General features: G+C 38.3%; 1 protein-coding gene across 2 annotated transcripts in view; it reads left to right on the top strand.

The window, feature by feature from the left end:
• METTL22 (methyltransferase 22, Kin17 lysine) overlaps positions 1 to 27,162 on the top strand; it is a 104,131-nt gene that overhangs the window by 32,393 nt on the left and 44,576 nt on the right. The window contains exon 6 of one of the 2 annotated variants that reach the window (XM_075179842.1): positions 22,500 to 22,571. The exons of the other annotated variant lie outside the window; for it this stretch is intronic. Coding sequence (XP_075035943.1) covers positions 22,500 to 22,571 — 72 coding nt within the window. The remainder of the gene's footprint in view (positions 1 to 22,499; positions 22,572 to 27,162) is intronic. 2 annotated transcript variants of the gene reach the window in all.

Raw genomic sequence — 27,162 nt, 5'->3', positions numbered from 1 at the left:
AAAGACTTTATCCAGATATTGGGAATAATACTGTCCTTATTTAAAACAAATACGTAACCGTATCTTCCCTAAATATCATCTGTATGCTACTATTCAGGAGAATGTTTAGAAATATTTAAATCCAAAAATGTATGGAGGTTCAACATTATGTTTCGATAGAATTTGTTACTGATCTTTTACATTTGACACTAGACCGGAATAATCTTTAATTTAAATGTCAATATTTTCTGCAAGTAGCCAGTATGATGATGGGTTTAATCATGGACCCCAGTTATGCCGACATATTTATACACTGTTTTTAGAGTTAACATATAAGTATGGCCACCATATTCAATTTTAGCAGTTGCTATGTTGATGATTTGTTCTTTTTGTGGTTTCTTTTTGTGGAACCTGGGATGCTTGAATATTTAAACACCATGGATTTCCCATCAGTTTCACTATTGAATATAGACCTACCTCAGTAAATTGTTTGTATTTGGTTCTGATGGACTTAATGCTATGGTTTATAAGAAGCCCTCTGAACGTAAATCTTCTCTTCATGCTTCTAGTTTTTATCAGATTTATCTTCTATAAGGACTTCCTTATTCACACTTCATTCGGGTTTTGAGAATAAATTTTGATTCAACAAAGGCAAATCAAAAACGGAATGAGATGACAGGTGTTTTTTCACAGAGAGGCTACCCATGGCATGGAGAGTCAGGAGAGACTTATAGGGGTATGTATGGAGGCACTCAAGTATGGCTAAAGCTAAAGAATTGTTTTTGATCAATACCAGTTATTCTATAGCATATAATACTATACAGGATGCTATTAATAAACACTGGCCAATTACAGGCACTGATGATAACCTTCCCTGCTATTGACAAATAATCTTATGATTGCCTACAGAAGAGGGAAGAATCTACGTGATTGTTTAGTCCATGCGGAGTGCAATGTGGCCTACGTTTTATTGAGCCAATCTTGACTTCTTTCTGTTAAACCTGGTTGTTTCAACCATCATTCTGCTATCAGAGGTGCATTTTTCGGATTTTGAACCTGACAAACCTGTTACCAGACATTTCCTCAGCAAGGCACATCCGTTTTAAAATCACATCTTATGCGTGGTAATAGACCATATCTCACCACCTGACGGAAGGTGGTAACAGACAAGCTGTTACTACAGAGAGGGCCGGATTAACAATGGGCCTGATGGGGCTGCAGTCCCAGGCCTCTCCACAGAAATAGGTGGGGACAGCCAGGAGTAGGGTAGGAGGGCAGAAGCCAGGAGTAGGGAGGGCACCCAGCATGGGGGGGGGGGGGGGTTGGTGAGGCTTCCCTGGTTGCAGTCCTGTCATTAGAAAGCAACAGGCAGCCAACCGCCATGTGACACCAGGCCCAACAAGGGATATGTGAATATATAATATGCATGTGTCAATGGCCTGTGTGTATTAACATAGGGATCATTTCTTTTTTTACAACAAAATTACCAACTGTGTTTGACTATTTGTATTTTGAAGTCTGCTCAGATGTATGAACATTTGAAGAAAGAATAGTTATATATAACAAATCTTATACATTTCCCCTTTGGTCATTTGAGGTGTTAAAAGTTATGAAAATAACCAACAACTGATAATCACATTCTTACACATTAACGGCAGTGTTTCTTTGTACCAATAACAATCATATTTTGCTCTCTGTAATAGGTGGCGGTCTCATGGCTGCCCTATGTATTGTTTGGGAGTCACAAGAAGCCCTCTGTATTGTATGGCCGTGATAAGGGTGCTATCTGCTGTATGGCGGTCACAAGAGTGCTGTGTATTGTGTGGCGATCACAAGGGTACTGTGTGGTCTTCTGCTGCTGTAGCACATACACTTCAAGGTTGGATGTGCTGTGAATTCAGAGATGCTCTTCTGCATACCACCCATGGTTAATTGTGTTGCTGTCGCCTTCCTATCAGCTGGAACTAGGTTGGACACATTCTCTTCTGACTTCTCTCATTAACTAGGTGTTTCCACCCACAGAACTGTCGCTCACTAGATGGTAATGGTTTTTGTTTTGAGCATCTTTTTTTATATAGTCTAGAGACTGTTGTGTGTAAAAATCTCAAGAGATCAGCAGTTTGTGAGGTACTGAAAACAACCCAAATGGCACCAACAATCATTCCACAGTAGAAGTCACTTAGATCACATTTCTTATCCATTCTGGTATTTGGTTGGTCTGCAATTTTTGCAAATGTTTGCAACTTTTGACCATGTGTGCATGCTTGTATACATTGAGTTTCTTCCACATGAATGGCTGATTAGATCTTTGCATTAAGTAGCAGGTTTACAGGGAAACCTAAGTGGACAGGAATGTGTGTGTGTGTGTGTGTGTGTGTGTATGTATGTATGTGTGTGTGTGTATATGTATGTGTGTTGGTCAGAGGTTTTTCGTCTCGTGTTAGCGGTTTAGGAAGTGGTAATATGGTAATCTAGGGAGATTAAGAGGTAGTTAAGGAATATTATAAGCTTGTCTGAAGAGGTGGGTTTTCAGAAAACCCTTGAAGGTTTGAAGACTTGATGAGTCTTATTGTGCAAGGGAGGGATTTTCACAAAGTGGGTGCAGCCCGAAAAAAGTCCTGTGGGAATGGGAGGATGTGATGAGAGTGGAAGAGAGACGCAGATTTTGTGCAGAACAGAGGTGTCGAGTTGGGAGATTTTTTGAGACAAGTGAGGAGATGTATGTCGGTGCAATTTTGTTGATGTCCTTGTATGTTAGTAGAAGAATTTTATATTGGATTCGTTGCAATACAGGCAACCAATGTAGAGACTGACAGAGTGGTTCAGCAGAGGAAGGACGATTTGCAACCAACATCAATCTAGCTGCTGCGTTCAAAATAGATTGTAGGGGTTTGAGTCTGATATTGGGAAGACCAGTAAGGAGGGAATTGCAATAGTCGATGCGGGAGATGATAAGTTCATGAATTAGTTTTTGCAGTGTCCTGGGTGAGATATGCATGTTTTTTGGAAATGTTTTTTTAGATGTATACTGCATGATGTAAATATAGAGTTGATGTGGGGAACAATGGATAGTTGCAAGTCAATGATTACACCTAGGCAGCGAGCTTGTGGGGTGGAATTTAAAGGAAGCAGAGCAGAGATGTGTCCAGAGAAATTAACACTGAAAGAGCGATTAGCTAGGTAAGATAAGAACCAGTATCTTGAAGACCTAGGGATTGTAGCGTTTGTATGAGGAGAGAGTGGTCAACAGTGTCAAATACAGCAGAGAGATCCAGGAGAATTAGAAGAGCGTAATAGCCTTTAGTTTTAGCTCTGATCAAATCATTGACAACCTTGGTCAGGGCAGTCTCTGGAGTGTTGAGTGAAAGCCTGACTGAAGACGATCCAATAGGTTGTTTGCAGAAAGAAAGCGTGTGATCAATATAGATACATATAATAGACAGTGTTTTTATATATATTTATACTTAGATTCATGTTTAATTTATTTTCTTACATTTTCAGCACCCTGTACTTTGTTCAATGTTAAAAACCTGAAAATGAGCATTTTAATTGTATGTTTCTGTTAAAGCACTTGATAAATCCCCTATGCTGACTCAAATTATTTCTAAAATACAGTACAGCTTTGATATGGACATGATAGACATGCCATACTTCACTTCTGTTTCGGCCCCTATCATGAGGTGGTTTAAGTGGCATGTATACCTCACAGAGGGAGTGGGTGCAAATAGATAGTCCTCTTCCTCCTCTACTACCCATTCAATCCTGGCTTTACCTGATTCCCCCCAGAAGGATTAGTGGTTCCCCCACGTCATCTCTTGGATGTTCTATGTTTCTATGATGTGCATTGCAATGTTTTCTTTTGTTTTGTTGTGTCTTTTCTATTTTCGGAATGTGTGGATATATATTTGTTGTAATACTCATTGAGCACCTCACCTGCAAGAGGGTTCCCCCCTGTATCCCCCTTGTTGATTACCCTCATTTTTTTTCTGTACCCCAAATATTTTGCAAAAAACTTCAATAAAAATTATTGATGAAATAAAGCACTTTATAAATAAAAATAATTAACCATTGTATTTTTGTCTTTAATGGCGCTGCGGAAATCTTGTGGCGCCTAACAAATAAAGGATAATAATAATAATAATAATAATAATAATAATAATCTTTGTATTCTATAATTTTTTTCTTCCTGCGTTATTTTACATTTGTTGAGTTTCATGTTTGTCTATTTTGATTAGTTTCACTTGTTTCCAAATGGATGGGCCTCTTTTCCATGGATTGCATTACTTGCTTAGTTGTTACAATGAGTTTATTAAACTGGATAGCTTTTCCAAGCTCCTTTCTTCCACTATGAATATATCCTGCTGTTCTATGTTTGTTTGCTTGGTTGTATGGTTACTTGTCTGACTATAAATCTAGTGTTTGTCAGCTGTGAGACTCTGTTTGAGAGCATATTTCATATTACTTAGAGCTACACTGCCATGAAGTGGGCCTCTCAACTTGCTGCTGTTTGTTTAAATTTTAGAATGTTTAATACCTGTATGGTTTACTTACTTACTCTTACTATTGATTTTTTGATTTTTGAGTGTCTGTGTGTGTGTGTATTAGGGAATTTAGACTGTAAGCCCCAATGGGACAGGAACTGATGTGAGTGAGTTCTCCTGTACAGCGCTACGTAATCAGTGGCGCTATATAAATAAATGATGATCCCTATTCTCACCAGATTTTAAGCTTGCGAGCAGGGCCCTCTTACCCCTCTGTATGTATTACCGCTACTGAATCTGCTGCCACTATATAAATAACTGATGATGATAATTTAAGTCCAGCAAAAGTAGTAAATTAATTTTCTTTGGGCCTTACCACCTAGTCCCTATCTAACTACTATTTCAATACACAATCCCTTTAAATATATATACATTAACAAAAAGGTTTCTTATCTATGTGACGGCTGACCTCTTGGTCCCAGATGGTTTTCTCCAGTCAGGACTCCAGCAGTCTCCTTCTCTCTGCTATAGGCAAGTATGGGCTTCTATCACTATCTGTATGTCCACAGCTAGCCTGAAAAGCTCATATACCCTGTTTTATAATCAGCTGCTTGCTCCCCCTCTCAATGACTCTCCACTTGTCTCTTTCACTTTATTCTTGTCTGTTAGAGACATTCCTATCTGCCGCTCTCTGTCTGAGGTAATTCCTCTTTCTCTCAACTGCTGCTGTCCCAGAATATCTTACTGTTGTTTTTTCAACTTCTTCTTCACAAGCTCTTCTTTCCCACTGCATGCTGGGAGATGCTGTTCTTAGAGTTAGGACACCCTATTAGCAGAAACCCCATGTAGCCTAGCATGCATCTGCAAATGTGTATAACTAAGAACTCTGCATTTTTATGTAGAAATAGCAGCTTTGTTGCTGGTTAACAGCGATGTGCTGGGGGATTTTTCTCTGTATTTGCTCCTTTCAGGATAACCCCACCATTTCAAGCACCTGCTGTTAGCCTTTAAATTGATTGAGCAACTTTCCTTTCTGTGTTGTTTTAGACGCTGTACTCTGCCTGAAGGGGATGTTTTTAGAGTGCAAGTGCATATATATATATATATATATATATATATATATATATATATATATATATATATATATATATATATATATATATATATATATATATAATATGGACACAGTTGGTTCACTATCCTTCTTTTATTTTGTCAGGATAGCAGTAAATGAGTTTTTTTTTCCCATAAACAGTCTTGCAACCCTAGCATTGACTAACACAGCAACACTATCTAGTTAACGGCCCACTAGTTAGGCATCAGTTGCCCTGTACCAAAGTACTAATCTAATTGTCCATTAATCATAGGACATACACCTGTGTGAATTTAAACTCTGTGTATGTCTGTGTAAGGCTTTCTCCCTACACTGCAGCCTGTCACAGACCTTTTTCAGCCTGAACTGTCTCGTAGAATGGCTTTGTCACAATATATATAAACTTATTTTTATTTGTAAAATTATTTTTCAAAGAGCCATGTCTCATTCTTTGCCTGGTCCCTGCTGTTTGATATTTTACTTCTAAACTAACCTTTTTGAAATATTGCATGCACAGCCTTCTTGCTTTATTTTCACATCATTGAACCCAATTGTTGTAGTTTGGTTGATTTACTTGCTATACAATATACGGTATGCATTTTCCTCAATTGTTTCACTTAATTTGGAAAAAGTTATATAATCATCAATTAGGACAAGTACCCAATATACATTTCTTATATGGTAGAGTCTAGTGCATAGAAGAGCGTTCGCAGCTTCACCTGATCTTGTAGTACAGTCGTCAGTGCTGCAAAACTTTGAGCCTGCAGCACATGTGGTTGAAATGCTTAAATAATACATTCATTTGGCAAATATTGTGCATTTTGGGTGTTTTCCCGGGTTGTGACCTGTAACAGAGCCCCCCCCCTCCCCAGCCCCAGCAATGAACGCCCAGTAATCAGGTATAAATCTATACTGTCAGAGGGATGTACCATCCAGGTCGAGCTTAAAAAGCCATTTCTACAAATTAAAAATAAAAACTTTAAAAACTAAAAATGTGACATCTGAAATTATCCCCAAAGTTCTTAACTCTCATTATTTGTGTAAAACTTTCAGGGTCAAACAAGCAGTATTTTATAATAAAAAGAAAAAAAATGTTTTTGTAGCAAGTGCATTCCTAGTCTTGTGATCACTCATACAAATCCATAGACGCATGTCCCAAAGGTTTAAAGATAGTGAAGCTAGGCAATTACATTTGTTCAAAACTAAATGTGTTGTGCGTCTGTATATTTTGCAAATAGTAAATGATGTTAAATGTGTACCGATGGTGCGTTTGTCGTAGAGATATGTGATTTTTATTTCAGGTCAAGCTGTGTTCACCATGTTTTATCTGCACAACAATTCCTTGAATGTGATTGCTATACAAAACTCATTAATGCAATATATCATTGTTTTCGATTGTGTCCTGAAACCTCTTATCCAAAACGATCTGATAAAAAAAACTGTAAAGGAGTAATAATTGCTGGTCCTAGACACATACATAATCCAGTATCTAAAAGTGCCATATCTAAAAATGACAAAAATCCCCCAAAATATATCTTTCTCTTGCTAATAAAACCCAGTTCTCCCACCACTAAGATTTAATTTGAGACCTGACATTCTTAGGAAGTCTTCAGTTTACCAGACTGAGCCAAAAATGGAATTACAACTCAGTTGTGAATATACAATATACAGTAAACTAATCAGTTCGATGCATAAATACAGCGTTTAAAAATTAAAAAAAGCTAATCTGACACATGAGCTCAAGAATACAAAGATAGAACAATCATTAAATGAAGTTTTGTATGACAAAAAGTCATAATGCTTACTGATAAAAATGGTGATAGTAAATTGACATACAGAAATATAAATGCATATCAGTTTTTTTGCAACAGATGTAAAACACAGAAATGGCCATCGAACACTTATGCATTCTTGTGTAATCTGTGATCTAGGAAAAGCTACAAAATATGGACAAATCATCAGTAGAAGATCTTTAACATTCTTCCTTACCCAAATTGCCTCCTTTATGACATCAATTAAATGAGTTTGCTAGTATGCTAATCTTTTTTTTACAACAAATGTATTGCCATTTGTTAAAAGAATTCTAGTTATGGGTTATAGAAATATTTTAATTTTCTTCTGGAACATAGTAGATATGACATTTAGTCCACTAAACATGATTTTCCACACCTATGCATATTAAACATGGTTATGTTAGATAGGTTCCTTATGGGATAAATAATATATCATTGACCCAGGTTATGTTTTTAATTATGGTGATCACAAATATATTCACTGTTCTCCAAAAACATGGATAATGGAAAGTATTATGTATTTTTCCCTACAGAGAATATACCTGCACTTGAAGTGACCACAAATATGGACCTTAGTTACACTAGTTATCTGAATAAACTATCAAAGCCAATTACAAATGCAGGCCTCCTGAAGCGTGCAGGCTATAATCATGACAAGCGCTTTTCAATTTTTAAAGTGAATGGAAGGTCCCAGCTGAATCAAAATTTTCATTGCAAATGGCCAGGAAGTTAACCAGAAGTGGGTGAGTGCTTGGCCTGAAAAGGAAGTCCCAGGACAGATCCTGTTGATTAGGTTGGAAATCCCTATACCCTTTAATGAAGATCGTTTTTAAACTTAATTTAGTATATTTATAGAAACTTGGCTCCAAATTATGTAAAAATATCTTAACAAGGAAATCCCAGGTTACAAGCATTCTAGATAAATCATTACTTATAATAATCTGATAATCTAACTATATTTGTTAATTGCGCAGGAAAGGTTTACTGCCTTACTTTCTTTATTTTAAAAGAATGTCCACCAAACAATGTTTCTGTTAGGCAATGCTATGATATTTGTACAAATTATGTAATATTTATTAATAAATGAGGGGAAAAAAGGTGTAGCCACAGTTCAGAAGCTGAATGCATGTTTTTTGTGAACATATGTTCCATTACCACAGCGATAGGGGGTTAAATTGATTGACTGATGTGTGTTCTCTGTACAGCGCTGCGGAATTAGTGGCGCTATATAAATAAATGGTAATAATAATAATTGGCACAGGCTCCTTTGGGGAGCAGAGCATAATCACCCTTGGATCAGAGGTTGCGGGCCCCAAAATAGTCTTTCTAGTCTGATGATAAACTAATGAACTAGAAGACCAACTTTAAAATGAAGTATTACAAATAAAATACGATTGTTATTAGCAATATAATTTTTATGTTAACATATGGACTGCAAAGTAAGTTTTAAGTAACCACATTTAATTAACGCTTTTCCTATGATCCTATTCTTCCTTTGAGGATGTGCAGAATGTTTGTCAATTGCATCCATGTTTCGATTCTCCTATTAACATACAGGAAGACACATCAATACAGCAAGAAAGAAAACATTATTTTCTAGCAATTATTGGTTACGTTTGTGATGCTTTAAGTATTTACAATTAACAGATCCTGTAGACTGACACTGAACACAAGTCACAGAGCACCCAGTTAACTGATAATTATTCAGCCTATGATGGGTTTCTGTGGACTGTGACTCAGTTGGGTACATTCAACACATTAACAGGTCATGTGAAAATTGTTTTCAGGTCATGTATTTGGTTGCAACATTTGAGCAGCCTCACTGTTTTTGTATAAAAAAAAAAAGAAAACCAAGTTTTTATGCTTGTTAATTTCTTATCAGCATTGCAGAGTATTCAGCAATTGGCAAAGGTGTTATAAGCTGTAATGCCTCTTATCTGGTTCCTCTGCATTTAATTCTCCCAAATGTACTTTTAACTGCTTCTAAAAAGTAAATTGCCACTCTAACATACAAGGAACTATATTTTCACATCTTGCTTGAGGCAGACAATCATTGCTAAAAATAAAACATTTTTCACAGGGGAAATTGAAAGTACTTATGTGCTTGCTGTTCTAAGTATTGCCTCAGTTACTAATGGCGAGAGAAACTTCTTCCATTTTCCCCAGGAAATATAATGCATACTCAGCATGTATGCCTTTAACATAGAAATAGCTGTCCTTTTAGAAACACACAGCAAGCTGATGAAAGCCAAAATGTGACTTATTATTTCAATTATTTTGTTGGTTAATGCAGGCATGAATTCCTGGTTGAACTTATTGTGTGTTTGTTGCTACCTACAACCATAACTCATTTTTAGTATTCTGTTTGTTTGTTTGTTTTTTATTTAATAAAACCGAATAGAAAGTGTTTTTTTATTTTCTGTAGTAATGCATTCACTGAATGTTTTCACAGAACAGCACTTAACTTTGCTGGACCCTATTGCTTTGCGATATTAGTGGAACCAAGAGAAAGATCACATTACTGGGCTCTTCTACGCCTTGCAAAGCATGTGTTAATAGAAGGGGAGGTGGGTTGCCTAGTATCTGCAAATGGCGTCCTGGTCCTAGCTGCACCTCCTTTCATTGAAGACTGAGCATTTAAAACCCATTTCTCCCTATCACCTGTGCTTGTGTTATTTTCTACTAAGCTAGTGTGCTGTTTATTTTGATCTGTTTTTCACTTGCTGTTGTAACCTTGACCATACTTTGGATTCTGCTGTTATCACCTCTCTGACCTTGGCCTGTTTACTGTATTGTGACTTGAACTCTGCCGGCCCTGCCCTCAGCCTTTATTAGCATTGTTCTGTTACATGCTGCCAGCCCTGACCTCAGTTGGTACTTTGATCTCGCTACAGATCTCAGCCTGCCCTGACTTTTGGCTTGTATATTGCTGCTCTTACTACAATCTGCTACCTCCTCCCATGTCCTATTCACCCCACTGTTAAGACCTAAGGGCAACTGTGTACTGTGGAACATATTGCGTTCCTTGGAAAGGAGGGTGCTATAAGTTTTAGCTTGTGAAGAATGATTAAGGGCTTATTATCACATTGCTATTGCACTAATATTATCACTATCCAAACCTTTTTGGACCGGTCAGGAGGCAAGCCCACATTCTCCTGCTTAAATTTTGACCAATCAGCTGTAAACTCACTCACAGATTGTCCAGGATCTCTCCTGGTGAGTTTCTGCTAAAGAGGATGCAGCTCAATCAACATGCTTTGTTACTTCTTCACTGAAGGAACCCCAGATTTTTTTACTGGAACGATCCTCTGCAGACAGCAAATTCCTGAAATTTCTGGGAAAGCTGCAAGCCATATTTTAAACTCAGACCATCAGCGCCTAGTTCAGAGGAGCAGTGAGCAGATATTGTGATATTAGTACGACAAGGTGATCCACACTCTTGGACCTTTGGACTTGACGCTAATAGTTCAATTCTTCTTTTAAAACCAACAAAACAGCGCTGGAAAAAGAGATACTAATCAAAAATGATGAGTTCATGGAATTAAAAATAACAGCTTTATTACAAACATAAAACAATATGTAACCACATAAAAAATATGATGAATAAAAACAAAAATATGTATAGAGAAGAATAATGCAAAATATAAAGATAGAGGGTGTTCAGTGATGTACTAAACATATATGCGCATATAGTAGGAATTATAAATTAGACCAGTTGACTAATCAAAATAAAACAAAAAATGTCAAATGATATCCACACTGTGCATATGACAAGGTTGTTGGTGATTGTTCACACATAAATTGATGGTCTCCACTCTGCTAAACGGCACAAAATAATATCCATGATATACTCTCTGAAAATCATTCCTCAATGCCTGAGCCAATATCAAAGGATGGAATTACAGACCCATGCCAGCAGTATAGATCTCTGATTGCAATAAACGTAGTTCTCTGTTGTCTACAAGTATCCCAATGGTGTTCGTGTAACAAAATGAATAAAAATGTGGAGCTAGTCAATCTCAAAACAGATCCCCAGTTACCATAAATGATATGCAGTTAGCTACCGTCTCGGTGATTACTCATTGGTTTTTACCATTGCAGTCTATCAAATTTCATGGTTGAGCATAGGCCAGGAATTTTTGATCAGAATGTTGATGCCCTGCCTTAGAAATATGCACTTCTTTCGTGGTTCGCAGCACCAAAGTTGGTGACACTAGGGAGAGGGATATATGGCAAAGAGAGGGATAGCCAGCCATAATTCAAGATGAATTGTAAGGGTTTGACCGACAATCTGCAGCCACATCATTAGGCACCATTTTCCCCTGGTTGCATTATTTTTTTTATACCTACTACCCTCATCACACATTTTATTATGATTAAAAATGTGTTGTAGGTAATATCCAGTCAAAACATATGCAGGGGGATGGAAAGTACGGCTGGGGGAGTACCAGCTGGGTAAGTGGGGCTGGAAACCGGGTGAAGGGGCTGGGGAGCCCATTATTAGCCAATTTAAAGACATGCTGTAAAGTGGGAACAACAACTTAGAAAGAAAGGCCCATCCTGTCCCAGCCAAGTGAACAAAGCTCTTTTGTTTTTGTTTCAAGCTCTCCGCACTTGAAACACCTCAGGTCAGACATCCTTACTGCTGGATCTCGACTAGCAGCAGTTTTCTCTTTGAGGACTTAGACTATGGGCTTACACAATTGGACACGCTCATTCTCAGTGTTTACTAGGTCCCTTATCTCCTCCTTCAGCTGCTTTTTGAGTTTTTTTAACTCCACATCAAATTCCAATGAACCTTCCAGAGAGGACGCCAAGTCCACAGCTTTGACCTCTTTATTGAGAGCCTCGGCTTCAGCTCTGTCACATTCCTCAGCATTTCTCTATGAAATAGTCTTTTCATCCTCATGGAGCAGTCGTTCAGGCTCTTCATGCTTTACAGCCTCTTAATTTGTGCATCTCTTGCTGAAGCATGACAAATTTTTGTTTGGAAAAAGCAATTTCTAGGTCTCTTGGCGAAACATGACAAGATTTTGTTTCAAAACAGCTCTTTGTTGGTCTTTCTCTGTTTTTTTAAGAGCTTGTTAGGAGTCTGGCATTGTGTTGAATTTACCTGCAGTACCTCTGTTCTACCAGAGGTGCCGCTGTGGTACTTGGACCATTCTCCTAACTGGCAGGAGTTAATCTCATTAACTCTTGGATGCTAATCATCTGTGCCTGGCCCTTAAGTAACTGCCTTCCCCTGCATCCTGCACGGTTCATCAGTTGTTCCTGGCTGCTGCTGTTTGTCTGTAAATCTTGTGAAAATTCTGCTCCTGTCTGATACTCTGTTTTGACCTCTGCCTGTGACCTGACCACCCCCATTGCTGTCTGATTCAACCATATTGCTTGTGACCCCAGCTACGTATGTCGCTGCCTAAACCGACCCTTTGCCTGGTGTTTGACTCTGCTTATCGTCTGATACCCGTTTCTTCATCCGATGCCTCTTGGCTATCTGAAATCCTGATTCTTGCCTCCTTCATCTGGTGACTCATGTCTCCTGGCTATCTGGAATCCTGATGCCTGCCTCCTTCAGCCACTGCCTCCTGGCTATGTTGAATTATGATACCTATTTCCATCATCTGGTGCTTCATGTCTGCGGGCAACTGGGTAACTCTGTCTCCTTGTTCCTGCATGTGAACTCTACATTGTCATCTGAATTATACCTGGAAACCTGTTCCCTGTGCTACATTTTACCCTTTATACCTTGGAACCTGCTGTTTCTATGAACTAATTCTGCCATCCACTGGACCTGTTCCTATTTGTTTATCAGAGTATACTCGCTATTTTTGGTATTGAAACCAGAAATTTCTATGAACTGAGTTTCTGCTTACAATTGTCTGCAGTAATTGGTTTCCCGAGTATCTCTGCCTTAATAAAGCCACTTTGTTTTTTCAATACCCTTTATCTCTCCCTGAGTTCATACTAGGAATCATAACCAAACTCTCATCTCTTTTCCTCTTTCTTCTTATGGCTTTTAAAACCCATATTTCAAGGATTCAAACAACCCATTTTTCTGCTCTCTCTATGCTGCAGTTCTCTCTGCAGTTTCTTTAAGAGCCTCAATTTCTTTTTCTATTTCTTCATATGATTTTTGAAACTCATACAACTTACTGGTTGAGTACCACAACTCTTTTTTTCAAACCAGGCGTTTTCTTCTCTAAAAGTTTTCTCCATGTGATCAAACTCTTTCCCTGCCACATAATCTGCCCCAGGTAACAACAAATTTACCAACTTCATTTATCCCCTTCAACTCCAGTGCAGGTTTTCCAAATTTCCCTGCTGAGGCAACTTCATACACACATGTTTGTTGTAGCAAAGACAATTTATACTGGCAGCAAGTACTTTTTATTCTATTGCAGCCTTTATACAACAATCTTAATCTTTACATGCATCCAGCATTTTTCATAGGCAATTGGCAAAACAAATAGGTGCTTTAACATCCCACACAGGAAAATAGCAAACTTCTGTGCACAGGGTTTTTCCAGACCACACCCAACTCTCAACTCAGTCAATGACCAAAAACCTTTGCTCCTTTGCAAGATAAAACAGGTGCAGATCAGTTCAGTTATATTGCTCCTTTCTCTGTTTCTCCACAGACAAAATATTTGCTTTTTTTCCCTGCAACTGACAGCTTTATAATAATTTGGTGCATAATAGTGATATTCAATATATTTCACTCACCACTAGTGCATCTGGTTGGCTGGATGATCAGCTGCGTTATGGCTGTTCTTTGCAATCCCACTTCTGACACCACTTGTGGCACGGGCACCCTTCTGGTGATGCACACACGAACAACTTCTTTTCTGTAAAAACAGTACTTTTATTGTTCCATCACAATAAAACAGCATACATTTCCATGAGGATGACACCAGGTAACCCAACACTGACTAGACACAGTCCTTCTGTTATACACCGACCACTATCTGGCATCGGTCGCCCATATGCACAACACAGGTTTGTATACACAAAACCCCACTCTTTCGTCTATTTACCTCAATAGTCCCTATCGCCTCTGCAGGAAATTAACCCTGTCTGCAGCCTTTACCTGCAGACCGTATGCTGAACACCTAACTCCTCTCTTAGAGGCTTGTGGAAAACCACTGGTATCCAGACACATTGATGGATCAAAAAAATGGAAAGAGAAAAGAAAAAACAATAGTGCAATATTTTTTTCTAGAAATACTCGTTTACAGACCAGACACAAGTATTGTCTTTGAGTTTTAAAATCGGGTGGTTTTGTGTGTTCTAAACCTAGACACGAACCTAACATTTTATTACCAAGTAAATGCAGTATGTCGCTGTGGTTTCCAGTTTATTTTCAAATAAAACAAGTCTTCTATGTTCTCCTTTCAAAAGTAACCTGCCTGCCTATATCTCAATAGTCGCACACTAGAAAAATAGTGATTGATTGCAAGGTATACTGTCGGCGGCTAGACATTCAGCACGTTGACAACATTAGGTTGACCGTATTATTAGGTCGACAGTTGAAATGTAAACAGTATTATTAGCTCTACAATTCGAATGTAGACAGCAGTATTAGGCCAACAAATTGAATGTAGAACAGTGCTGGCTAACCTGTGACACTCCAGGTGTTGTGAAACTACAAGTCCCAGCATATTTTGCCAATATATAGCAGCTTTTTTCTGGAAGATTCCCTTCCAGCAATAAGCTGCTATATATTGGCAAAGCATGCTGGGACTTGTAGTTTCACAACACCTGGAGTGTCACAGGTTAGCCAACACTGATGTAGAAAGTATTATTTCAATTGTTGACCTAACTATACTGTCAATGTCCTCATTGTCGACTTTCCAGCCCTATCTATATTATGGTGTTGACCTTATAAATGACAATCATGTAACTGTCAAACATATGTATCACACCCAATTACAATTGGACAACAATGTACAGAATAGCTGGAAAACTCCTCACCTCAACTTCCTGATACTCTTAGAAATACCACATTTCTTAAGATAATTTTAATCAGGGTTTAACTGACTAAACTAACTTTGTATCAGGCGAAGTGCTCTATGTCCGGGCTACGTTTTTCACTATATAGACCTGTTTGTAGCCTAATTATCTTTTAATTATCTCCTTAATTTAATTTGTTTTCTAAATATAGAATTGGGTGATTAGATTACATTTCACTACATAAAGAGTCACATTAGAAAATGAGCGATATGCCCAAACATAAGCAGAAATCAGGGACTTCGTGTGCTCCATTGTGATCTATTACACCAATTTTTTTTAAGTATAGTCTGCAATAGAAGCTCACTTGTTTTCTCATACACTGTGGAGGGCCATTTGCTGTCACTGACCAGATAATGACAATAAAATAACAAAATACATGACCTTGAGGGGAGACAAATGTAAGTAGCTATAGATATATGTTGTGTTTTTAAAATCCCAGGGAGATTGTCTGTGTGTGGGAAAAAGCTTCCAAAAGAGTGAGCAATAGCACTGAACTGGTGTGATTTACCCCAAACCCGATCTTATGACAATATATATTGTTTTCTTATCACTGCCAATTTAGTTAGCAGTTAAATGATAATCAGCATTGCTATTAATGATATGTTTAGATTATCATTGATTAATATTATAGAGGGCTCATAGTAGAAGATGACAATTGGCAGCAGTGACTATATTACTGTGTAGTAATATCATGATGATGTTCGTGATTAACATCATTCATTATTACAATTCTTATTCATAACAGTAATTGTGAAATTGTATTAAAAATGTATAATATATATTTATATGCCTTTTGAAATAGTGTTTTTATCTATAAGAATAATATATTTAGTTTAAATAAATATTTTATAGTTATAGTAAATATTTGTATTGCCAATTGTAATATATTTTTCTGATAATTATTACAAATATTACGGTCATGAAATAAACATTATTTAAAAGTCACAAGAACTGATATTTATCTCAAAATAAGAGTAATCTTGTCCTCTTGGCAATTATATTTTCAATGACAGCAGTAGTAATGTGCATGCATTGAGGATGGTATTGTTTGGTATTGTGCAGTAGAAAACAGCAGGTGATGTGATGAATCCATGTTATGCGCTTTATAATGTGAAAGTCCTTTGCCTTCCTGTTGTGTCTTCAGTTTTAACCTGGGGCTATTCGGGGCTGGTCCCTGAGTCTCCCAGTGTCCTTGTCCCTTTTTTTTATACCTGTGACATTTGTGTATTATGTGCTTTAGTAGAGAGTATAATACATTTTCATGAACTCACTTAAACATTACACACTATCTGTAATCATACTATCAATATAGATGATAGTTATTTATCATTATAAAGAACTTATGTGATTATAACTTCGATTAGATCCTTAGAAACCATTGAACTGTTTTTTGATCTTACGTAATAATAATAATTTTGCAATATAGGATCCATTGTAGAACAGATTGAGTACATACTAAACAGTGTTCTGTAAGTTGTCTGAATTATGTAAATGTTTATAGATATATATAGTAATTATCGTCATCTTCATTTATTTATATAGTCCCAGCAGATTCTGTAGCACTTTATAATTGGGAGCAAACACAGTAATAAAACAATACTGGGTAATACAGACGGGCAGAGAGCTACAAGTGCCCTGCTCGCAAGCTTACAATCTGTAGAGCAATGGGAGTTTGATACATTAGGTTAAGTGATACCTATTGCATATTGGTCCAGCTAGAGTGCAAAGGTAAAAGTGCTTAGTGAGCTATATGATCCAGTCACACTGCAATGTTGGTCCGGGCGTCAGAGGGTCAAAGGGTTGTTGTCTTGTTTGAACTGTGTAAAAGGTGGTAATAGGGTAAACTAGTGAGGTTAACAGTGGTTGAGAATTATTATAAGCTTGTCTGCAGAGGAGGGGTTTCAGAGAACACTTGAAGGATTGAAGACAAGAAGAAAGTCTTATTGTGCGGAGGAAGAAGTTCCAAAAAGTGAGTGCAGCCCCCCCAAAACATCCTGTAACCGGGAATGGGCGCATGTAATGAGAGTGGATGAGAGACCCAAATCTTGTGCAGAACAGAGGTGTCGAATTGGGAATTATTTTGAGAGGAGATGTATGTTTTGTTGATAGCCTTGTATGTTAATAGATGTATTTTTTTTATTATTGAATTTGTTGAAAAAAAGACAAGCAATGTAGAGCCTGACAGTGTGGTTTAACAGAGCAAGAACGATTTGCAAGGAAAATCAATTTAGGCTCTTCATACAAAATAGATTGTAGGGGCGAGGGTCTGTTTCTATGAAGACCAGTAAGGAGGGAATTGCAATAGTCAATGCAGGAGATGAGTGCACTGCAGTGTCTTGTGTGACATATGTGCATATTCTGCAAATGTGTTAGATATATGCAACAGGATTTAAGTATAGAGTAAATGTGGAGTCAAGGATCACATCTAGGCAGCGAGCTTACATTGAGGGATGCATTGTCATGTCAGCAAAAATAGAAATGTCAAGTAGGTAACTTCTGTTGGAGGGTGGAAATATTGTTAACTCTGTCTTTGAAAGATTGAGTTTGAGTTGACGAGAGGACATCCAAGATGAAATGGCAGAAAGACATTCAGTAACGAAGGGCCAACACATATGGCGACAGTCCATCCTGTCATAGCCCAGTGCTAGTTGTGGATTTTTCAGGGTGAACCAATGCTTTTCGTTCCATCCAATTTTGCCGCTAACAGCCTAGGCTATGAATGCTAGTACCGGCTCCCATTTTGTGGATGTTGTGTGGATGGAGTTTTTATAAAGATTGTTTATTGATTGAATACTTTTAGTAATAGCAAAGACTGTGCTGATGCTCATCAGCAGTACATATAGTTCACCAGAGGTCGCGCATGGTTCCCCTTCAGTAAATGTACCTTGCAATGTAATTTGTCATTACCACAGTCACATGGTAAACAGTTCAGCTGGGCTGCTGCAAATGTTACTGTCCCTGTGCAGCTGAAAGAACTGGAGGAGAATCAGTTGGGAAAGGGGTAATGGTCTGAGGAGTGTTCATGGCAGTGAAAATCTTGCTGGTAGAGTGGCATGTGAGGGAAAAAGCTGGTGAGCAAGAGGTGGCATGTGATAGAAAGCCAGGGGGATAATGCTTGTGAGCAGGGGGAGGCGTGTGAGAGAAAAGCTGGTGGACAGTGGGAGGTATTTCATATTCTCTGTTTCTAAAGTTTTAAATCCTATTTTTTTTTATTTTACAAATTTAATAAACAAAAAACCTTACAGTCTACCATGTCCGTTTAAAGCTTATGACACAATTAAGAAAAATATTGAAACTCCACAAAGCAATTAAATTATGCTCATTAAGGCAGAAGGCTCAATTGACATGTTCCTTGTGAATTCAAACATAGAATGCTATCACATCCTGTGGCTAGCTGTAGAGTCAACACTATCATGAAGTAAAAATACAAAAACTGAAATAGTACATACACTTGCGCAACACTCCAGCATGCGCCTTTCAAAATAAATCCTGCTCTCCCTCCTCATTTTGGATCACCAGGAAATACCTCCAAATTCAGATGAGACACAAATATGTAAAGAGAAGTAAATGGAACCAACTTCGTGCGTTACCTCAGTACATGAATCTAATAACAATAAAAACAATGGATAAAAAGCAAAAGATAAAAAACATGTGCATAAGCTCCAAGAGAATGACAATATGAAAGCCCCGTACCGGATGTCCATATGCAAAAAGACCTGTATAGAATCCCAATCTATAGGTGGTATTGCTGCAGCTTAGGATCCATGACGGGAAGAAATGTACTGCTGGTCACTTGGTCTCCGGGTAGAACCCAACGCGTTTCGACCCTATTCAATGTGGGTCTTTTTCAAGGCTTGTTGGAGTGTTGATATGTAAGCATACACCCGAAAATAGATCTGAGAAAGAAGAATCATGGGTGTGATGTTTTGAAGAATACTTTACATTAAGAATCCTCTTCACACTATTTAGTGGTGGTGGACTTTAAGCATTCTGTTTATGTTCATACATATTACGCTATGTGCTTTATTTTTGTGTTTTTCCATATGTGTACACATTTCATATGATGGTGACTTTGAGTTTTGTGCATAAAATACAATCCCTTTATGAATAAGGTGTTCAGATTGTGATTACCTATAGACTTAAACGGAAGCGCAAGTGTATGTACTATCTCAGTTTTTGTATTTATGCTTTTTTTAAATTTTTGTGGAGATTCTTAAGTATATACACAGCTGCATACCTTAGTGAAGCGCCCGAAAGAACCTATAATTATATCCATATATACTATCATGAAGTAAGACTGCTGTCACTCACAAAATGGTGGAGCTGCTAATTCACAATGGAATACATGCAGTCTATATAACTGTAGATCTGAGCAGCTATGTAGGACAAAATATTGTTTCTGCCTCCATCCATTATTATTATTGTTTATTTATAGAGTCCCACCATATTGTGCAGCAGCCAATTAACCTATTATGTATGTTTTTGGAGTGTAGGAGTAAACCAAAACACCAGGTGTAAACCCATGCAAACACAGGGAGAACATGCAAACTCAATACAGATAGGACTGTGTCACAAGGTTGCCCATAGATTTAGCACAAAAGACAAATGTTAAATGTAATTTATAGACCAGTACTGCATTTTTGTTAAAACAACTCAAATCATCTCATAAATAAAGATTGTGTGTGAAAATGCACATTGTCAAATGCCATTCAATTTAGTTTGACTGTTCAAATAATTAAGTTCGACCAGAGCCTAATAAGAGGTGGCCGGCATACCTGTGGTCCCTGGAAGATCAGATAGTAAAATGTCAATCCTGTCTGAGTAACATGAAAAATAAATCCTTCCTTCGCTGCATTCCGAGTGGATCTGTAGACGGTTAATAAAATTGTTCAATTAAGTGTTGCTCGTCTCATATTAGTTTGGAGCTCATGTAAGTTATCATACTCCTGTTGTGTTAGCTCAAAACTGGAAATGTACATAAAGGGTATAAACCCATAAGTAAACAGCTATCACACTTGGATGAATATGCAAATCACTATGCCACAGAGGGCGCTGTCACTCTCCACAATTTTAGCTTAATTGTCCCATTTTCTCTCTCGATATGTCAGTCCAGGAATTACTCTGATACGGACAAGTGGCTGTTTAAGGGATCCTTTCCCCCACTTAACTTTGAGCACAGACTTATAAACCTTGTTTATTATTATTAGATGAAAAGCTTTATGCTCAAGTGACCCATGCCGATAGGTATCTAAATTTCAACGCTTGCACTGAGATATTAGTCAGCGATGTTCATTGAGGGGATCATGACACCCCATTTTGAAACGGAAGTTTAAGATGGCCTTGCCCAAATAAACCTACAATCTATGAGTTGTGGGAACACTGGATACAGGTAGTGAAATAACAGTTGTAGCTGCTGTTGGTGAAAATGTGTATATATATTAAGCTAGAAGCATTATAAGCCATAAAATAATTAAGCAGTCATTTATGTGCAGCTATCACTGTTGGAATGAGGAGAGGCAGCAGAAGACAGAGACACAAAACATCAATCACTGTAGAAATTTTAAAACAGTCTGCTAATGTCAACCATAACTGTTTTTCACTATTTATGTTAACTAAACCAACTTCCTTTTTTAGTTCTATAAAAGGCTATTGCTTTCGTTGTGCACAGGTACTATTGTAGTTATCCGCCAATCTGGAATAGGTGTGTGCTACAAAACTAAGGAAGTTGTTACCCATGATGTTCGTCTGCCACTGATTTACCAAGGAAGGGGTGAACAGCAATGACAGTTGTGGTTACTGGGCCCGGCAGCAGAACTGAGATGGTATTCAGTAGATCTTCTAAACCAGGGGTGGCCAACCAGTCAGAGACCAAGAGATAAAAATATCTATAGGTTCTGCAAAGAGCCAACTTTACCTTTTATATGTGTGTGCATATACATATACTCATATAAATATACACATACATACCATATACACATACATTGAAAATATAACATAATTTACAATAACTTTCTTTCTAAGCAAAAATACAAACTATCCAACACACTGCAAAATGTTCAAAATAATCATAAAATCCTTCCCATGTGCCGCTAGATCTTCCCACATGCCCCTTAAATATCAGACCTCCCACGTGCCATCAGATCTACCCAAATTTCCCTTACATGTCCCTTAAATACCCATCCTCCCCACTTGTCATCGGATCTACCAAAATTCTCCAGACATGCCATCAGTCTTTCCCACATACCCATTAACTTCCCTACTTGTCATCAGATCTACCAAATTCCCCATACATGCCATCAGGCCTCCCCACATGCCATCAGATATACCCAAATTCCACATACAGGCCATCAGACCTTCCCATATACTCCATACATGCCAATCACCCCTCTCCCCACATGCCTACAGACCTACACACATTCCCTCACATCTCCCCAAATGCCATCACATCTCCTTACATGCCCATCAGCCTCTTCACATGCTATCAGATCCCACATGCCCCTTACTTGCCTGCACAGACGAAGGAGGAAGAGCACACTGCACTCTCTCCTCCTCCTTCCCTGATTGGATTGTCTGTAACACTGTGGCCTCTCTGCATTGTTCAGAGTAAGTCACAAAACGCGGTTGCTCTCGGTAAGTCTTACAGCTGTATATTTTCCAATCTACCCCTGTCGGCGCCTAGACAACTATGCTTTGTTGATGCTCCAGGCCAGGAGCCACATTTCAAAGCTCACAGAGCCACATGTTGACCACCGCTGTTCTAAACTAACATTGTTGTGGGTATAATAACACTCCTCAGTACTACAATGTAATTAAATACGTTTCTACCCCAACTACTTCACACAGCTGAATTAACTGACATAGCCCCAGCACTAGTCATATATATTTATTCAGCTAAATGCTATTTACAAATATGGTATAGAATGGTCATTCCATGGAATGGTGAAGGAAAAACAAAAAGTGATCCTGAAAATTTGCTCATTTCTACCATGGATACAAAAGAGCTTTAGAAGACACGTTTGTTCTAATCCAGCATCCACTAACCTTTCCAATAAGATTTGCATTGTCCATTTTCTAAAAATGCTAAAAGCTAGTTATGTTGTGTGTCTTGCAATTATTGAAATATATTAACTTTAATTTTTGTAGATGTTGGTGAAGACCTCCTAGAGATGTGCGAGAGAAATGTGGTCCTAAACAGATGCCTCACAGATGCCACAGGTTGTATTCAATTATTGTGCATGTATTGTTTTGTGTGATTTGTTTTTCATGATAGGTTGATAAGGATTCAATTGTCAAAAGGTAAAGGAGATGCATGCATTTTATGTAATATTTTGATTGTTTGCTTTAGAGTACTGAACTTAGAGGGACAGATAGTTTGTGGTTAATAACGTAAGTGTTTTGCAATGTGCAAGTTTAGAAAGAGGTAGGTAGTTAAGTTGTTTGACAGTAGAAAGAACAGAAGGGGTAATTTTGTAGTATAATACAACAAATACTGTTTTTGTATTGATACAGTTAATGATTAAATGATGCTGATTGGGACTATTGAACAGTTTTTTTTTTGTTTGTTTTTTTATTATATTCTCAGGCATTAAACATTGACCTACTGATTTCTGTACAATGCAGACTTGCTGGCAAAATGGGCATAAATTCCTCTAAAAAAAAAAAGAGCACAGAACAATAGTGTATTTCGACTTATAGGCAGAGCTGTAAACATCTGCAGATGCAACCACCATCTGCAGCATATGTCTGGTTTATGACCAGTCATCATCTCAGTATGCATTTGTAACTGCCCTATAACAAGTGCAAAAGATACACCTCCTAACAGACGTACATGTGTGTTTTTGCAGGTCTGCATGAGATGCAGTTGCGTAAACAGAAATACTCTGCCAACGGTAGAACACCCCTTCACTACCCCGTTCCACCTCTCCAGTCTCAGGTGGATGTATCTTCCAGAATTGCGCAAGTCTGCAAAAGCACATATGTGTGCGCCCACTTTATGGACATGAGCAGATGGTTTTCATGCACGATATGCTGCACAAACTTGAATACATCTCACTCTGCGTTAGCCTTTATTGTGCCTTAAGTTATTTTAAGTTAAATAAGTTAAATAAAATAACTTGGGTCGGTTTTAAGTTAAAACCGACCCAAAATCATTTCACCACTAGCCTATATTGTCAACCCCAGGCCAGATGGGTCTATGGATATGCATTGTTTATCTTTATTGTATCTTGTTCCTCTAATTAGCATGAAACAGCGGGAGCTGAGAGTCATCAGAACAATGTTTTTTTTTGTTTTTACACTCTTCCAGTGTTTGTCTTCAGTAGCATATCATCTGTTTGTCTTTCACTGACAACTCTTGTTGTCGGTGGCCATACCCCACCAGTGACAAGGTCAGATAAGTTGTGCCTTCTTTATTTCCTTTCACACTCCAAAAACATACTAGTAGGTTAATTGGCTGCCATAAAAATTGACCCTAGTCTCTATCTCTCTTTGTCTGTCTGTCTGTCTGTCTGTCTGTGTGTGTATGTTAGGGAATTTAGACTGTAAGCTCCAATGGGGCAGGGACTGATGTGAATGAGCTCTCTGTACAGCGCTGTGGAATCAGTGGAGCTATAGAAATAAATGGTGATGATGATGAAATATAGCACAATGAAGTGAATAATTTAATAATTTCTTTGCAAACAGATTTAACACCCAAGAAAAGCTAAGACTGAAACTAATAGTATATAATTTACTGTTCTCAGTAGCATGCAGTTTAAAGTGAGTACCCCCCCCCCCCCCCCCACAGCCCATTGAATCAAATTCTTATTTTGAGTTAAAGTAAATTTATTAGACCATCAATTCTATGTGTTCCTGAAAGCTTTTTTTTAGCATACATTGGAGGCAGTGACATGCATAGCTTAAAGATATTTTCAGTGTTAATTGACCTTTAAAGGATTGTGAGTACAAGCTTTGCTATATGTTTATGCTATTTTAATGATTACTTAGCACAGACAACCATTGATGTTCGAAATTGCTTACAGACTTACTGACTGTAAAACATACTTGCCTACTTTTTAAATCTGTACTCCAGGAGATCGGAGTACAGATCATGTGACAGAGGGTAGGAGGGGCGTGACAACGTCATTACGTCACTAAAGCCCCATCCCTATCATAAAATACAGAAATTCAAGGTATTGAATAGCGGGGGGTGGGGCTTAGTCACACTATTAAGCCCGCCCCCCACTATTCAATGCCCTGAGTTTCGTCATTTTACAGGGTCCAGGAGGTTTGCCTACTCGTCCAGGAGGATTCCCCGAAATTCGGGAGCCTCAGTAGGCAAGTATGCTTTAAAAGTTAGTCTGTGGTATACATATGAAAAACAATATTTAGATTATTTATTTTACTCACGATACATTATTTTATAACATGTTGAGAGATTATTGGATTCATGTGATTAGTTGTTGGAGTAGTATAGAACTTCAAGAAATTTTCACTGCTGATTGAGTTTTTGTGAATTCGGAGAGTTTATGCAGCAAATGAGCCACACATGATTTATTTTAAAGGCTTTTTATTTATGAATAGTTAGGATTGCATAAATCAGAGAGCAGTTGGTACTGCTTAGAGATTCAATTTTGTATAAGTGTTTGTGATACATAGGTTTAAGAATACATTATCTCTATTATTTTGTTCTATAAGAAAGCTGGAGAAGAATGTTTGGCCATACTGGAAAGGTGTTTTTCCACCCAGCTCTCTACGAACAGCACTTCAGTTTGGTTTCACTAGGGATTCCCTCTTCCCAGGGCTGCCAAGAGTAATGTGGGGACCCGGTACAGGAACTTTGTGTCTTCCTCTCCACAGATGAGCAGGATAAGTGTTGTGTCCCACCGAAAGGGTTGTGGCCACATAGTGTCGGGCGTGGTCAATATGAGGCGTGGCTGCGCCTATTTAGACATGACATATTCTGTATTAAAACGCTGTTGCTCTCACCTACCTGTTGTTGCAGCTTTCACAACCTGGTACTAGATTCTTATATGGATCCTGGAATGTTGGGACCTGTTTGGAAAATGTAGTATAGTCTGACAAAGACTCTGGAATAGTGTTTGCAGACAGGCATATTATATTCCAGGTTTCTAACCTACATGTTTTAAAACCCCAAGGCGAGTGTTTATATTTGGGAAATTCTTCCAGAGAGATGTTCAGCTTTAGGGAAAAGCTAATAAAGGTTCCCTGGGGTTGTAGATGGAGAGAGTAGGGTCCCCAACCTTGACTCTCTAAACTTACACATTCCCTAAAAATATGTTCACATACTGCTGAACGCCACTGGAGGAATTCTTGTTCCTTGGCAGATTTTCTCCTTCTACTGCTCTACTCTCTCCCTAGCCAAACAATTATTCTTCATATCTCTCATAATATCACAATAGTCGCCTCCTCTTTCAATTCTCTACTCTTCCCTTCCCCTCCTCCCCTTTCACTCTTCATCATTGCAACTGACTCTGCCAACTTCTTCACCTCTAAAATTGATGCAATCAGAAAATAAATTTTCTCCTCCTACTTCTCTCAAACCCCCCGGGCTCACCCTCCCATTGCCTCCAACCATCATCCTATGTGCTCCTTCCGCCCCATCTCAGGTGAGGAAGACCCTTCTCTGCTCTTGTCCTCTCCCCCCCTCCATGATGCTCTCTAGATCTTCTTCCCTCCCAACTCTTTGGAACCCGCTCTCCATGGGACCCCTAATTCTTGTGTCCTCCTCCTCCTGTTGCCTCTACGTTCGGCTCCCAAGCCTCACTTTTACACCTCCATACTTGGTCCCTGCTCTTGGTTATTCTCTTCTCCCTTGCCTTTGCATCTCCATCATTGCTCTGATCCTGTTAGTAATCCCACACTGCTGGACACAGATTCAGCTTGCTTTAGTTCACTCCCCACCTTTCCTCCTTCCCTTTTCTAGATTCTAAGTGTTCTAGAATTCACTTATACCTCTTTGACCTATGCACCTGTTTACAGCTGAGTTTGTTTAAATTGTACTTCTCTTTTTGTATTGTCCTGTCTGCTCTGTTTTGCCCATTCTCTATATACAGAGCTGTGGACACTTTGTGTGGCGCCATAGAAGTAAAAGATGTTAATAATAAAATTTGTACAGGCCTGCATTACGTTATTCCTGTTCTGCAAATTGAAAACTCATTTCTGCACAACAAGGTGCTTCGGTGTACCTATTCAGTGTTTTACCATGAATACCTTCACCCCACCTTACTTCCCTCCTCTAACTGTACAAACTCTCTAAATGAAAGCTTTGAAAATGGCATTTATTCAACAAAAACTAATGTTCTCTTTAAATAGGTTTCAAATAAAAAAAAAGTTTTATCTCAATATATAGACCCCCTGACATATTTTGTTAATGGTGTATGCTTATTGCCACAAGGCAGGACACTCACGATTTTAGAGTGCTATCTTGCCATCCCAGCATTCAGGGGTTTTTTTTTGTCCTTACAGATGGGACTGTTGGTAGGGTACCTTGGTCACTGCTGTGAACAGTGAACCTTTTTAAGGGGGTTGAGGTTTTGGGCAGCTCAAGAGCGCTGATATGTTCCTGGAGGACAACATGACACGCCCACAATGATACAGCCAAGACCCCAATATGCCTGTTGGCAGGTATGTTATTGATTATATCAGATCTGACTTTGGCAATTGGATAGCAAGGCCTGATTTATTTATATATACTGTTGTGGCCAAAAATATTGGCATACTTGCACTTTTTTGTAATAATACACCCTTGCAAACTGGAGCAGTTTACACAAGAAGGGGACCAAATTGTCAGTAAAGAGTTGCAGGA

The sequence above is a fragment of the Mixophyes fleayi genome, chromosome 7 (genome assembly GCF_038048845.1).
Source record: "Mixophyes fleayi isolate aMixFle1 chromosome 7, aMixFle1.hap1, whole genome shotgun sequence".
Lineage (NCBI taxonomy): Eukaryota > Metazoa > Chordata > Amphibia > Anura > Limnodynastidae > Mixophyes > Mixophyes fleayi.
The sequence above is the reverse complement of the archived record's forward strand: the minus strand, read 5'-3'. Positions and strand labels throughout refer to the sequence as shown.